General features: G+C 39.0%; 1 protein-coding gene across 3 annotated transcripts in view; it reads left to right on the top strand.

Annotated features, from left to right (window-relative positions):
* The window catches only part of TAF3 (TATA-box binding protein associated factor 3), a 140,774-nt gene that overhangs the window by 107,064 nt on the left and 19,823 nt on the right, over window positions 1-13,887 (top strand). For all 3 annotated transcript variants that reach the window (XM_073328815.2, XM_073328816.2, XM_073328818.2), the window contains 2 exons: window positions 4,476-6,280; window positions 11,647-11,729. In XM_073328815.2, the coding sequence (XP_073184916.1) occupies window positions 4,476-6,280; window positions 11,647-11,729 (1,888 nt within the window). The remainder of the gene's footprint in view (window positions 1-4,475; window positions 6,281-11,646; window positions 11,730-13,887) is intronic.

The raw sequence follows: 13,887 nt of genomic DNA, 5'->3' as shown, positions 1-13,887 counted from the left end.
ACACTACATTCAGAATTGCTGTCCTTTAATAGTGGACTTCACAAGAGTAGTGGGCTGACTGCTGTCTGATTGTTTGACATGGGTGGTGGAGAAATTCACATTCACAGTCAGACTGAGAGTACTGAGCTACATTTGAACCAAGATACTATAGAGGTGAACAGCTAGTATAATAAACAATTTCTCAGTATAGCCTTAGTAATGCATATATTAATATTGATTCAGCACTCTCTTGACTTACAAAAATATCTGTAATCTTGAAAAACCTCCCAAACAGCTCTAGTCTCCTTTCATTGCAGGAGAGAGTTATTAGGGCAGATGGCTGAGGTGATATCCATTTGACCTGTAGATACTGACTCAGGAGCAGTAGTGTTCATAAGGTGGTTGTAGATAGAGGGAGATCACAGCAAAAGAGAGTTAAAAGCAGTTCAGTTTACAATGGATTGCACACTGAATGGTGCTTGGTAGTGACTGATATAGCTAAGGGTGAAAAATAGTTGCATTATAATCCATCCCCCCACATTTTCAAATACTCATAATATTGTCAAGCAAATTACCTTTTCAGAGTGACATTTTTCCATACTTGATCTTTGCCCCAGTGCGCATTTGTTTGAACGAAAATGGTCCGATAGTTTTTTGACTGAGAGGACAGTTGAGAGATCAGACTTTCTCTATTAAAAAATCGTGCCTTTTTTTCCACCCAGACCACAGCTAAAATGGCTCAGGTATGAAAGCTGCCCACTGGCAGGAAAATAGCCCTCATGGAGGATCAGTACATGGCCTTGTTCCAAGTGAAATTTGGGTTTCATTTGACTGAAATATGGGTGTTTCCAAATTGCCAACTGAGCAGATCTAAAGAGCACTGTGTGTGTCAGTAGTAGGGCTGGCTGTAAAACCACACTTCCATTTTACAAAATAAAATTTGAGGTTTTGACATATTTTTGTTCCACCATAGAATAAAAACTTGAGAGCTTTTGAAAATGTTCACAAAAAGAGAGACTGACCCATCCCAGAATAGCCAATAGTTCAGTAGTTAAGGTATTGATGTGGGAGACCCAGGTTCAAATCTGTACTCCAAATCAAGCAGAGCAGAGACTTGAATCTGGACCTCTCACATCCCAGGCGACTGCCATAAACATTTGTCTGTTGGCTGTTGTAGGGTAGGGATTGCTGTCTCTCTATTTGGTTCTAACCAGAAATTCCATACTGTACCTGAGAAACCTTCCTGACAAGTTTTGTTGAAACTGGCCATTTCCATAAAAACATTGTTCCAACAAACCAGTATTTTCCAATGAGAAATGTTTTGTCAGAAAAATTCCCAACCAGCCCGAGTCATTAGTTAAATGCTTATGAACCTCCGTAGTCCCCTGAATTGTTCTGAACTTGCCCATACAATTTTCCAGGCAGTCACAGTTCTTATAAAAAGGATGGTGGGTTGTTCTCTTACCATGGCTTCATGGTTTACAACAATGTGCATGAGAATAGGAGCCAAGAGGCACTCAGTTCTAGTCTTGCTTTTACAAACTGAGCTTTAATAGTTTCTGCACTTCCCAACCCTCATTTACTGAGACCTCACTCAAATCCCAGTGGCGATAAAATATCATCACCCTAGTTTACAGATAAGGCAACTAAAGTTCCAAGGGGTTAAGTGAGTCACCCAAGGTCATGTAGAAAGTATGTGGTGGAGCTGGAACTAGACCCCAGATATCTGCTGTGATGGACTGAAAGACTCAGATTGAATATGTAAACAGGTTGGAAATGTTTAGGTACTGCTCTGATAGATGCTAATAAAAGACCCTAAGATGGGTAGGTTATCTCAGACCTTCATCTCCATCTGAGTTCCATTTATTGGCTTTCCAGGCAGGATTTCAAAAATGGAAGCTTCTTTTGGCTGCATGTGGACTTAATGTGTCTTGTAGGAGTAGGGGTTTGCTCTTTGTAATTGTACAAAATTCCTGCCTCCATTCCCTAAACTGTTATGCAGAACCCTATGCAGCGTTGGCTATTCCACTTAATTTCAGAAGCTGTTATAGTTCCATGTTGCTGTATGGATATAATGTGAGAGGTGCCTGGGATGAAAGAAGTTCTGTCAATGTCAAATATTCCACCATTCTCTGTTAGGGCATGCTATATCACCTGTTTAATTGGGATACTGAGTGGAAATCTTTGGCACGGGAATGATTGGTTTTCCTAGTAAATGTAAATATCTTTCAAAACCCTTTTCAACCTATGAGCAATGTTGGTTGCTGCAGCTTTTTTTCTTGTTTTCAATTAATGCAAAATATACTTCCACATACCTAATTTTATCCATATAAAACATTTTGTGTCAACCCTAAAAGGAGAATGATAACATTCCTTGCCTCTCGTATCATTTTGGATTTGGCTGTGTTGTGTTTTCACTCTTGTAACCTTGATAAGTAGATAGTTTTGACTTTAAAATACAATGTTGCTGTTGAACTTCATCTTGTTTTCTTTTTACTTAGGGTATTTAAAACAAAAATAAACTGCTGATGGGGACCCATGCATAATGAGCCTGGGAGGAAATAGACACAGCACCCAACAGCGTGGTTGCCATCGATGCTGTATAATGATCTAATATTTATTCCTCCTTCATCTCATGCCAGTTTGGAACATAAGGGCAGAGCTTATTCATACAGCAAGGCAGACAGAGATTGAAACTGATTTGATGATCCTGAAACATAAACCATCATTTAGATCTATTTGTAGCCAGGGCAGACTCAGTCAACAGTGATCTGTCAGTTTTCCCCTCTAATATTTAAAAAATAGGATGTGAATGCCCAGCCAAGCAAACCTAACTCCCTAACACTTTCTGTTTTTCATGGAAGGCTTTATACTCAAGCAAAGTTTCCACTCTGGGCTGGCTGCTGTAAATCCTTTGGGCCCTGGCAAAAGCCAGAATTGCCAGCTTATTTTACTTAATTTGTGATGCTGGCAAGATTCAAGCTTTAGCCCAGGACTCTTGACTCAACTCTCCTAAATCAGAGTATTGACACATTGCAGTAAAGAAACATCAGCTCAGAAAACCTGAAAATAAACTCTTCCAAAAGGATTTTTTTTAAAAGAGCATCTTATTAAATGGCTTTAAACAATTCCAGCATTTTATTTCAGTTTTTAAATATTTATTAAAAAGACAACCTGCTCATTTAAAAAAGGCAGATTTTTTTATACTTCACCATAATAAACAATTTGTACTGTGTCCTACATCCAAGAGTCTTAAAACACCTTCCAAAAATAATATAAACCTCACCATACCCCTGTGAGAAAAGATAAATGTGCCATTTTTGCAGCTGGGTAAACTGAGGCATGGAGGTTAAGTGAAGTAGTGCTTGTGTACATGGGGAAAATTTACTTATTTAAGACTGTCCACATGGGGTATTGTACTGGTAGCAGTATGATCACATCACTATAGTTATGCTGGTAAAATTTCCCCATGTACACAAACCCTTCTTGGCAGACAACAAATATTATGGGTAGAGCTTAGTCCTCTGTTTTAATCATTAGGCTATGCTGTTGGAAGAAAAACATGGAGAAAGTATGTTTAAGTGGACAAAAAGTCTCATGTCGGAAGCTATATGCATGGTGAACAAGAAGTATACAAATAGTTTATTGAAAAGCATGAAAGAAAATCATATATTACTCCTATAAGTTAACTGACCATCAAAAATCTGTGGGCATACAAATAAGGGATACATTTAAAATGTACTGGATTTTATTTAATTGGCTGTACACTTTGTGATTTGTTTTATTATAATAGAAAACCTTGTTACTATTCCACTTCCCCCCCCCCTTTTTTTTTAAATGAATCAGCCAGGTGCTTGTGTGTGTTTGTAACCCAAGCAACTCCAATGGGTTACAGTGAGATTCCAAGAGGGTGAGAAAAACTAATATGTGATTGAAAACTTTCTTTTTATGGTATACAAAATATTTGGATGCAATATCATTCAGTGATACCAGTATCATTTCACTTGTGGGTGAAGTGGCAGCTATATTTTTGGGTGAGCTTTTAGCACTCACTAAATGTCCAAAGTCCTGACAAATTGACCAAGTCCTATTCATAGAACAGGTGAAGCAAAATACAGAGCAGCAGTGGAAATTCCCTTCACTGCCGTGTCAACGTGCCTTAAACCTGTTCTGGAGGGTCTTTCTCTATGGGTGAGACATATCTTCAAGCCCATTTGATCCTTGGTTTGAGACTTCCAACAAAGGTTCCAGTTTGTATCAGTTGTGAGGATGGATTTTGTGTTGCAGACAGATGTCTATCAGTCACTAAATGTAATTGCTCCACTTGCTTCATATAGGTCATGGAACAGCTAGCAAATGATGATAACATTGAGCCAAATACAGTTTGAATACTGTTTTGATACTTATTCATTTCCAATCATTTATTTGTTCCTGTATAACATATTTTAACATATTTTTAAAGTATCCCAGTAACTTTTTTTTATTTCTTATAACAGAGGAGGAAGAGGAACAGGTACCCACTGATGGAGGTACATCAGCAGAAGCTATGCAGGTTCCCTTGGAAGAGGAAGGAGAGATGGAAGAGGATGAGGCAGTTAATGATGAAAACTTCTTGAGCAAGAGACCCTTAGAAAGTCCTGAAGCTGAGGAAATGCCTGCTATGAAACGACCAAAACTAGCTATCACTAAAGGGGACACCATTGAAGGAGCATTGGAACCACGTGAACCTCTCAGTTCAATAAACACTCAAAAGGTGCCACCAATGCTTTCTCCAGTTCATGTTCAAGATAGTACAGATTTACCCCCTCCTTCACCAGAACCACCAATGTTGGCTCCCATTGCAAAATCACAGATGCCAGCTCCTAAAACATTAGAATCAAAACCATTTGCACCTAAAACAAAGGCCAAAACTGGTTCTCCAGGACAGAAGACTAAACTGCCTAAAGCTACTCCAGTGCCAGTAGTTATTGGAAGTCCCATACGTTCACCAAAAACTGGATCCAAAGAGAAAAAATCACCAGGTCGTGCCAAAAGTCCAAAAAGTCCTAAAAGTCCAAAGGTTCCAGCTCACGTTTCCCAAGTGGCAGTCAAGCCTGAAACCCCAAGTAGGACCCCTTTGGCTGCATTAAGTGAAAAGATGGGAAAAGAGAACATCCAAGTAAAACAAGGGCAAACACCACCTGAGCCTGGGAAACAAAATAGTGAAAATCCATCTAAGAAAGTGGCAGTGATGGACAAGACCATTGATGATTCAATTGATGCTGTGATTGCCCGTGCATGTGCAGAACGAGAACCTGATCCTTTTGAGTTTTCCTCTGGTTCAGAATCAGAGGGGGAAATTTTTACCAGCCCTAAAAGACTTTCTGTTTCAGAGACTCCAACTCCTAAAGCTTCTGTTTCTGCTAACAGTCTAAATAAGGTAGGAGCCATCCCACTGCCTCCCTCAGGTGGGACTTCAAGCTCAGACATTTCATGGACAATGGATGACTCAATTGATGAGGTCATTCGAAAAGCAAAGATGGGGTCACCTTCTAATCCGCCTCCAAACTTTCCTTATTTCTCCTCTCCTTCTGCTTCACCACCAACACCGGAACCTCTGCTCAAAGTCTATGAGGAGAAAACCAAGCTGGCTTCATCAGTAGAAGTGAAAAAGAAACTGAAAAAAGAGCTGAAGACAAAAATGAAAAAGAAAGAAAAACAAAAAGACAAAGAGAAAAATAAAGAGAAAAGCAAAGATAAGGATAAAAACAAGGAGAAGGATAAAGACACAGGAACCAAGGAAGCAAAGTTTCAATGGAAAGACCTACTCAAAGATGATGACCTCGATCCCTATAAGTTCAAAATGAAGGACTTTGATGATGTTGATACAAAAATGAAGTTGAAAGATGGCAATACCAAAAAAGAGAGAGAGAAGCATAAAGATAAGAAGAAAGATAAAGAAAAAGGAAAGAAAGATAAAGATAAGAAAGACAAAGAGAAAATTAAAGATAAAGGTAAGGAAGATAAGATAAAGGGTCCCTCAGCACCTCTTGTGTTGCCTCCCAAAGAAATGCCTTTGCCTTTGTTTAGCACCCATACCGCCATGAGACTTCCTACCATGTTGACTTCCTTGTCCACAATGCTTCCCGAAAAACTGTTTGAGGAAAAAGAAAAACCTAAAGAGAAGAAGAAAGACAAAAAAGAGAAGAAGAAAAAGAAGGAAAGGGAGAAGGACAAAGAAAAGGAAAAGAAGGAGAAGGAAAAGGAGAGAAAGGAGAAAGAAAAGAAAGACAGAGAAAAAGAAAAACACAAACATGACAAAGTAAGCTGTTTAGATATTAACAGCATGTTACATGTTAGAAAAATTATTTACATTTGCTCCCACACTCTCATCACAACATTTTGTTTTCCAGGAAAATTCAATGGAAAAATGCTAATAGATAACCTGGCTTTATTTTATGATAAGTCACCAAAGTTAAAAGTGGGTATGATGTACGTTTCTGGGTTTGTCCAACAGTACTGGACAGAGCCACTGTAGTTTTAGATTTGCCAAATGTTTGTTTGAATTCAGTTTTTCAAAACTGAAGCTTGGGATTGTCTGAGGCCAGTTTACATCTGACCTGAGCTACCAGGGTTCCAACATTGACCAACTGGCCTTTACTGATAAAGGTGACTCCTCTAGGTCAGAATTTAGACAGATTTACAGCACTGTGTAAAGAAGCTTACAATAGTCATTGCTGCACATTTGTTCCATAGATGAATAGACTTCTGATTGTAGGGCCATCAATACAACAGCTTTCTCGTGAGCTCTAAATTCAGTTTTATAAAATTTAACTGTTTTTTGGAGTTAGTAGAATTCCACAGCTTACTGGAAAAATTGGTAGATATAAGGTATAATGATCAGCAGTGTTAGCTTGAATTGTGGATTTAGTCATTACTTACCTATCCAAGCTCTAGTTGTTCTTCTGAAGGCAAAAAATATTTCTAAATAAGCCTCAGGTTCCTTCCTCCTATCTTCTCAATTGTACAGTATGGCCACAAGTTTCTCTGTTAGCAAGACATCAAACGTGTTTCCCCCATTAGAGAAGAAGAACATAAGAATTGCCATACTGGGTCAGACCAAAGGTCTGTTTAGCCCAGTATCTTGTCTGCCGACAGTGGCAAATGCCAGGTGCGCCAGAGGGAGTGAACCTAACAGGTAATGATCAAGTGATCTCTCTCCTGCCATCCATCTCCACCCTCTGACAAACAGAGGCTAGGGACACCACTGATCAAGTACGGTAATATTTTTTTTTCAAAACATAGTCATTATGGCCTAAATATTCAAAAGTGGCCTCATTTTGAGTGTTTTACTTTAGTCAGTAGGGCCCGATTTTCAAAGTGGTTGAGCACCCACAGCTCCTATTGACTTAGGAAAGGCTATAGAATCATAGAAATGCAGGGAACTACTCCATTAAAGCCACTTTCTATCCAGCCCAGCTTTGCGGCAAGTACACGGCCAGTATAAATGCCTGATCTTGGGAGTCCACCATTGCAAGAGATTACAGTCTGTTGTCTTCTTTCTAGTGTTTGAGCAATAAATCTTTGCAAAAGTTGGCAAACTTAGCTTCTCAGTTTAGACTCCAAACATTCTGGAGAATTAACTTCCCTCATAGAATCATAGGACTGGAAGGGACCTCGAGAGGTCGTCTAGTCCAGTCCCCTGCGTTATGGAGGACTTGATGATGGTCAAGGTTTTGTTCTACCTGCCATATTGATTTATCTGGCTATTGGGCCACTGCAACATACATAGAATACGTTTCATGGTTTCTTTAGTCTGTATGCATGACACCTCTTCCTCGGTAAATCTGGGACATTTTGGCCCCAAAGATTTTAACAACGAGTAAAATGCAGACAAAAAAGATGTTGGCCGTTCTTCACACATTACATGGCCTAATAAATACATAACTATTTTTATGTTTTCTGCTTATTTCTGTTCTTAATTTACTTTAGAGCAATAAAATGTATACACAAAAGAGTCTGAACTATTAAAGATTTGTTATAGTCTCAAATATATGTATTTTAAGGAAAGGAGTTCAACAGTAATAAAAACTTGGTCAGATTAAATTGACAAAGCTGCCCATTACCTTGGCAAAAAGTCCCTGTCAAAAGATAAACTTTAAAGCTAGAATGCATGAAAGACTCCCTAGATAGAATTAAAATTTAAACTGATTCTTGATAGATAAGCTTTTTTTAAATCCACCTCTTTGCTGCAAGTCAGGATTTTAAAAATAAATTTCCCCTTTAAATCTCTTGAGCGATTTTCATTTTTTGCAAGGCCGCACTGCTGGTGTCCTGGAAAAATGGAGAGTGAGAGCTTTATCAGTTGGTGCCCTGAGGTATGTGGCAAAGAAGCTAAATCCTTGAAGATTAGCAAAAAAAATGCAGCACATGGCAATAAGGGGCTTATATGACTACTAGTATTAGTTCAGGTGAAAGAAGTATTGCTTATACATAAAACTGGACAAATCCACTGACAATGTATTTTTAGTTAGCTACAAAGGAGTCTTATATTGCTGGACTTTACCTCTTTGGTGATTTGGGAAGCTTAGTAATCCACTGTAAATACTCTTCTGCTGGCCCCAATTCCCAGTATTACTCCAGAATGCTGCTCTTTCATTTTAACCCCTAAAAGCACATGTTTCCTTAATTTAGCTTTTGGATAACACAATGGCTTACTTAACCAGCAGTTGTGCTGTAAGTGCAAATGATCAAGTTACTGCCTGGACACTTAACATTCCATGACGCGTCAATTTAAGAGAAATAAGAATCACCTGAAAGATGAGTGGTGTTCGTAGGAAGTCTCTCCATATTATAAACTTGATTATTTTTTTAAAATGTCAAATGTGTTAGATAATGTAATAAAGAAGTTAGTGAATGTTAGTGTGTTTAGAAAAATAGTGTTAGCACTAGACAATATATGGCAGGGATTAGCATTTCTAATTTAGAGTACTTATGTTTTGTTATAACCAGTTTTTGTTAAGTAAGTGTGATTTCATACCTTAGTTTTGATTTTATATGTATACATAAAAATCAAAACTATTTCCTGCAACTGTATGCCAAAATGGTTAGCAGATAAATTCAGGGCAGTCCACAGTATATTGCATATAGGACACACAAAAAGAAGTAGCACGAAGACTTGGCATGCTTAATGAATAAAGGCATTCAGTGTCAAGTCCTAAGAGGGAGAGGGGGGAATGATGATGATGATTATTTAGGACTAGATTGTGACTATGTGATCTGCCATGAGCATTGTTATGCTGCCGCTGGAGTAACCCAAAAGGGAGATTGTGATTTAATTTCCCCACTGCTCCAGGGGGAGTAACCTGCATTGTGTATAGATCCTGCACACTGACAGATCTATGTGGTATGGAGGGGAGCTCTGTGGAGTCTACTTCCCCTCCCCCACAGCTACCTGTGATGCTGGTAGCTGACACAAAGGAATAAGGGACTCTGTATTCCCCATTGTGCTGCCACACAATCCAGGCCATGATTTGGCCCTTATTTATTTGTTACAGTAGCAGCCAGAGACCCCAACCAAGATTTGGACCCTCTTGTGCTGGGTGCTGTGCACATACACAGACAGTCCCTGCCCCAAATAGGTTACTCTCTAAGTAGTCAAGACAGACAAATGATAGGCATGGGGAATTGCAATGATTTATACAAGGTCACACAGCAGATCTGTGGCTGAACCAGGAACAGTACCCAAGTCTCTTGAGTCCAGTCCAGTTCCCTGCCCACTGGACCAAATTTCATTTAACGGAGACAGATATAAAGCAATTTAGAGAGACACAAGGGGAAGAGAGAGAGAGAGAGAGCAAGGCCATTCCACACAGCAGGAACTGCAGAGAAGAAAATGCCTTGTACCAACTTGTGAGGAATGGCAGAAAGGAGATATATAAACAAAGGAGTAGAGAGAAGTCTGTGGTATATAAACAAAGGAGTAGAGAGAAGTCTGAGGTAGAAGCATAAAATCGTAGGATTAGGCGGGACCACAAGGGTCATCTAGTCTGAAGCTAGTCCATGGAGAGTTCTATTGTACAGCATGGTTATCTGTGTAAAATAATGAAATGTAGAGTCAGATTTTAGTTGGGTTTGTAGTAGCGGGTTTTTTTCATTTGTTTTTGTTTTGGTGAAAGTTGCAGCTTTTTATATACAGTCCAGCTTTCTCAGTCACACATCTCTGTATCTGTACTTATGGAAATACATAATTATTACACCTAATTGCCCTTCCAAGTCCTTCTACTCTGGCCTTTGCCTTTTTCCAACCTGCCCTCTTATCATGTTGACAGTTAGTCCCCTCTTCCCTCCTTAAACCACCTCCTTTAAATCATGCTTCTTCCCTCAAGAATTATCACTTTTTCTTTAAATCAATCCAGCTGTTGTGCAGTGAATTGTTGTGTGAACTGTTTTTTTCTCATTTAGATTCCAACGCCCCGAATCAACACAGTGCTTAAGCTCGTGTTAAAGTGCGTTGTTGAACAGTGATGGATTTAAGCATGCATTTAAAGTGAGAACTCGTCAAGAAAAATCGCAGGAATATTTTATTGTGGGAAGTGTTGGCCAGCCTAAATATAGGGGTTGCTATAGCTCCCACTCTAAAATCTGAGTTGAAAAGCTGATCCTCTGGGACGCTGAGCACCATTAACTGGTATTGTTTTGGAATTTAGGATGCACAACAGACACTAGTCCTTAGTAACTCAGCCCCATTCTTCACAATATTGCAGAGCATCCTGACTGTGGTCGCAAGGTTGCAAACACTTACGCATGTGCTTAACTTTGCACATGTCATTAATCCCGTTGAAACCATATAATTAAGTGTTTGCAGGTAAGGGGCTTAGGTATTTTCCCTTCTCGGTGTTCAACGTTTTGATTCTGCAAGGGGTCACAGTATGTTTGCTTGCTGTATTTGGGAAATATTTGCTTTAATCTAAACTGTGTGAAGCGTGCCCAGATACCAAGATGGATTTGTAATAATTGGGTGTGCCTATTGAGTACAATTAGAATATTTGTACAATGTTAGAGTCTGACTCACAGTTCACATGTGTCATGTCATATCAGTCTCCGGGATTGTCTACGGTGCATCATAGTGTGGGCTATGGTATGAATTGCAGTGCGCATCAAAGTGTTACAATAACTGCCTCATGTGGACACTGCTGGTGCAAACTGAAAGATAACTAGTTGGCATTAATGTAGTATAGTTTAAAAGCATTAATGCAAACAAGGTACCTTCCAGTTCACACCAGCAACAGCCAGTTAGATTGCAACACTTTGGTGTGCTCTGCAATTCACACCCCTGTAGTCCATACTGCAGCACAATGCAGACATAACCTCACTGTGTTGAGACCAGCTTAATCTTTTCATAACTCTACAAGAATATTAAAGCAGTAATTAACATACTGCACATACAATTACAAGCACAATGAACTACCAAGTTGACTTTTCAGTCCATAACTGATTTGTGATGAGATATTGCAGGGATCTCCCAACAAAGTGTCCTTACATGCTGCGGCATGTAGTATGGGAAAGAGTGATAATCTAAACTTCCTTTTGTCAATTTAACTCATCTCCAGTGTAATTAGTAAAGAAGTGTTAAATCTCTGTTTAGAGAAGTAGCGTATTTATTATTGAATGTATTCCCTTGAACAGATAAAAGTGGAACCCGTTGTTCCAGCTCCATCACCAGTTATTCCCAGGCTGACGCTGAGAGTGGGTGCTGGCCAAGACAAGATGTAAGTACAAAGAAATCGAGTGGAAAGGGGTGCATGCTTATCAGAGATTCATTGCTTACAACTTCTAATAAATCCTGGTTTCATAAAGGAAACTTTAAAAAATATTGGCTGATAAAGGTGTGCATCTGTGAAACCTTCTCCCGATATTACAAAGTATAAATCAAAATACTTGCCATTAAAGAAATCTCACCCAATTTATTTCCTAACCTCTGAATGGAACACTTCAGCATTTCCAAGGAAAGCCCTCTGAATTTCTCCATTATCTGTCCTGCTGCGTTCCCCACTAATGTTCTTCTAGGAACATAATCTTAAATCACTGGTCAATTTAGAGTAATGTCCAATCTTCAACAGTAGCCAATGAAAATCTTCATAATCCATACCATACCTCAGGGAGAAATTTCAGAGCCCCAGGCAGTTAGCAGCTTTGTGCATTGAAACATGATGGTTGACATCCCTTTATACATTTTTATCTTAGCTAGTATAAACTGTTGGTAGTGGTTATTCATGTAGGTGTCTAATCCTTTTTAAATCCTGGTTTTGTTCATTAGCTCACTAATTATTATTACTTGTACAGTAATACAAAAGGACCCAATAGTCCTTTTGTGCTGGGTGTTGTACAAACATAAATAAATAAGACAATCCTTGCCCCAAAAAGCATATGATCTAAATAAGGACAAGATGCAACAGGTGGGTGTAGAACACAAGCGGGGAAAGGGGGGGAAACAAGAGGCATCAAGTTCCATAGCTATGTATTGTGTGAAAGTATTTCCTTTAATCAGTTTTCAAAATGTATTGCCTTTTAGTTACACAGATTACTTACATTAAGATATGGTAAATATTCACATCCAACAGATCTTCTTTCTACCATTCATTATTTTATGTACCTCTGACATGTTGCTTCTTCTTTGTATCATTGCCAAACTAGTCTAATCTTTTTTTATCTCTCTTGATGTATGAGCTAAGTTGTATTATTATCAATTATTATTATTACTATTGTATGGCAGTCTTTCCATGCCTCCTGTCATTTTCTTTATCCTTTACTTGACCTTTTCTGACGCATCTGATTTCAGATGGGATATCTAGTACTGAACACAGTATTCAATGTGTCATCTTACCTGTCATCCATTTACAAAATGGCATTGTGATGGAGAGGTCTATCTCCGAGATGATTGCTGACTCAGTGGCATGGGGGAAAGGAACTAAAAAGCTTTGCCATAGTTTGAAAGAATCGATGGATCCTGGAAGCTTGGGTTAGTCAGAGACCTGCAGTCTGGATGCCTTGTTTAGCGAGGGACCTACCCAACTTGAAGGATTTGCTCCAGCCCCGAAAGATTCATTTTAACCTGGGAGCTTACCTGCTGCAGTCTTGAAAGACTGAGTTCAGCCTGACAGTGTTTTCCTCTCAACCAGAAAAGCCTAGACAAAAGCCTGAGCAATTTCCTTATACATATACTAAGTTTAGTCAGTCAAGGTTGCTATAGACTGCATGTCCCACCAATGTAAACGACACTAGAGTTTAAGTAAAAAAAAATTTAGCATTGCATCTGCCTTCCACTCACTATTATCCCTTTTCAGTGTCGTCAATCTCCCTTCCACAGTACACATGTAAACTCTTTGGGGCATGGGACTGTCTTTTGTTATATATTCTTCCACATTTTAACACAGTGAAGCCCCAGTCCATGATTGGGGCTTCGAGGAGTTACTCCAATACAAATAATATCACTTCCCTCCACCTGAATAACAATATTTAACCTTAATTCAGACCATGTTTTTAGTTCTATGTTCAGTCACCTAGTAGCAGAGATTGGACCTGTGGATCTAAAGCCATGAGTCTCTACTGCCTGAGCTAAAATACTCTGCTCTGTTAGCTCAAAGGCTGTAACAGGCACATCAACCTCTATGTACTCCAGCAACCATGAGCCACACTGTGGAAGGGACTTATTTCAGGTTGAGAAGGGGAACTGGTGAGTGATAAGTAGACGAGGTCTTGAATTATTTTAACTGCTCACTATCTCGGTTTTTACAGTTTATATTGCTGAGATATATATGCAGTTTATCACTGTAACAGTTAACAGTTGGTGTGTGTTTAAGGGAGTTTTATATAAAATACTGTCTTGAAGGGGTGTAATTTCAGAAAGAGATAGGGCCATAAAGAAAT

This window comes from Lepidochelys kempii, chromosome 1 (genome assembly GCF_965140285.1).
Source record: "Lepidochelys kempii isolate rLepKem1 chromosome 1, rLepKem1.hap1, whole genome shotgun sequence".
Classification (NCBI taxonomy): Eukaryota; Metazoa; Chordata; order Testudines; family Cheloniidae; genus Lepidochelys; species Lepidochelys kempii.
This window is presented reverse-complemented; position numbering and strand designations above follow the sequence as displayed.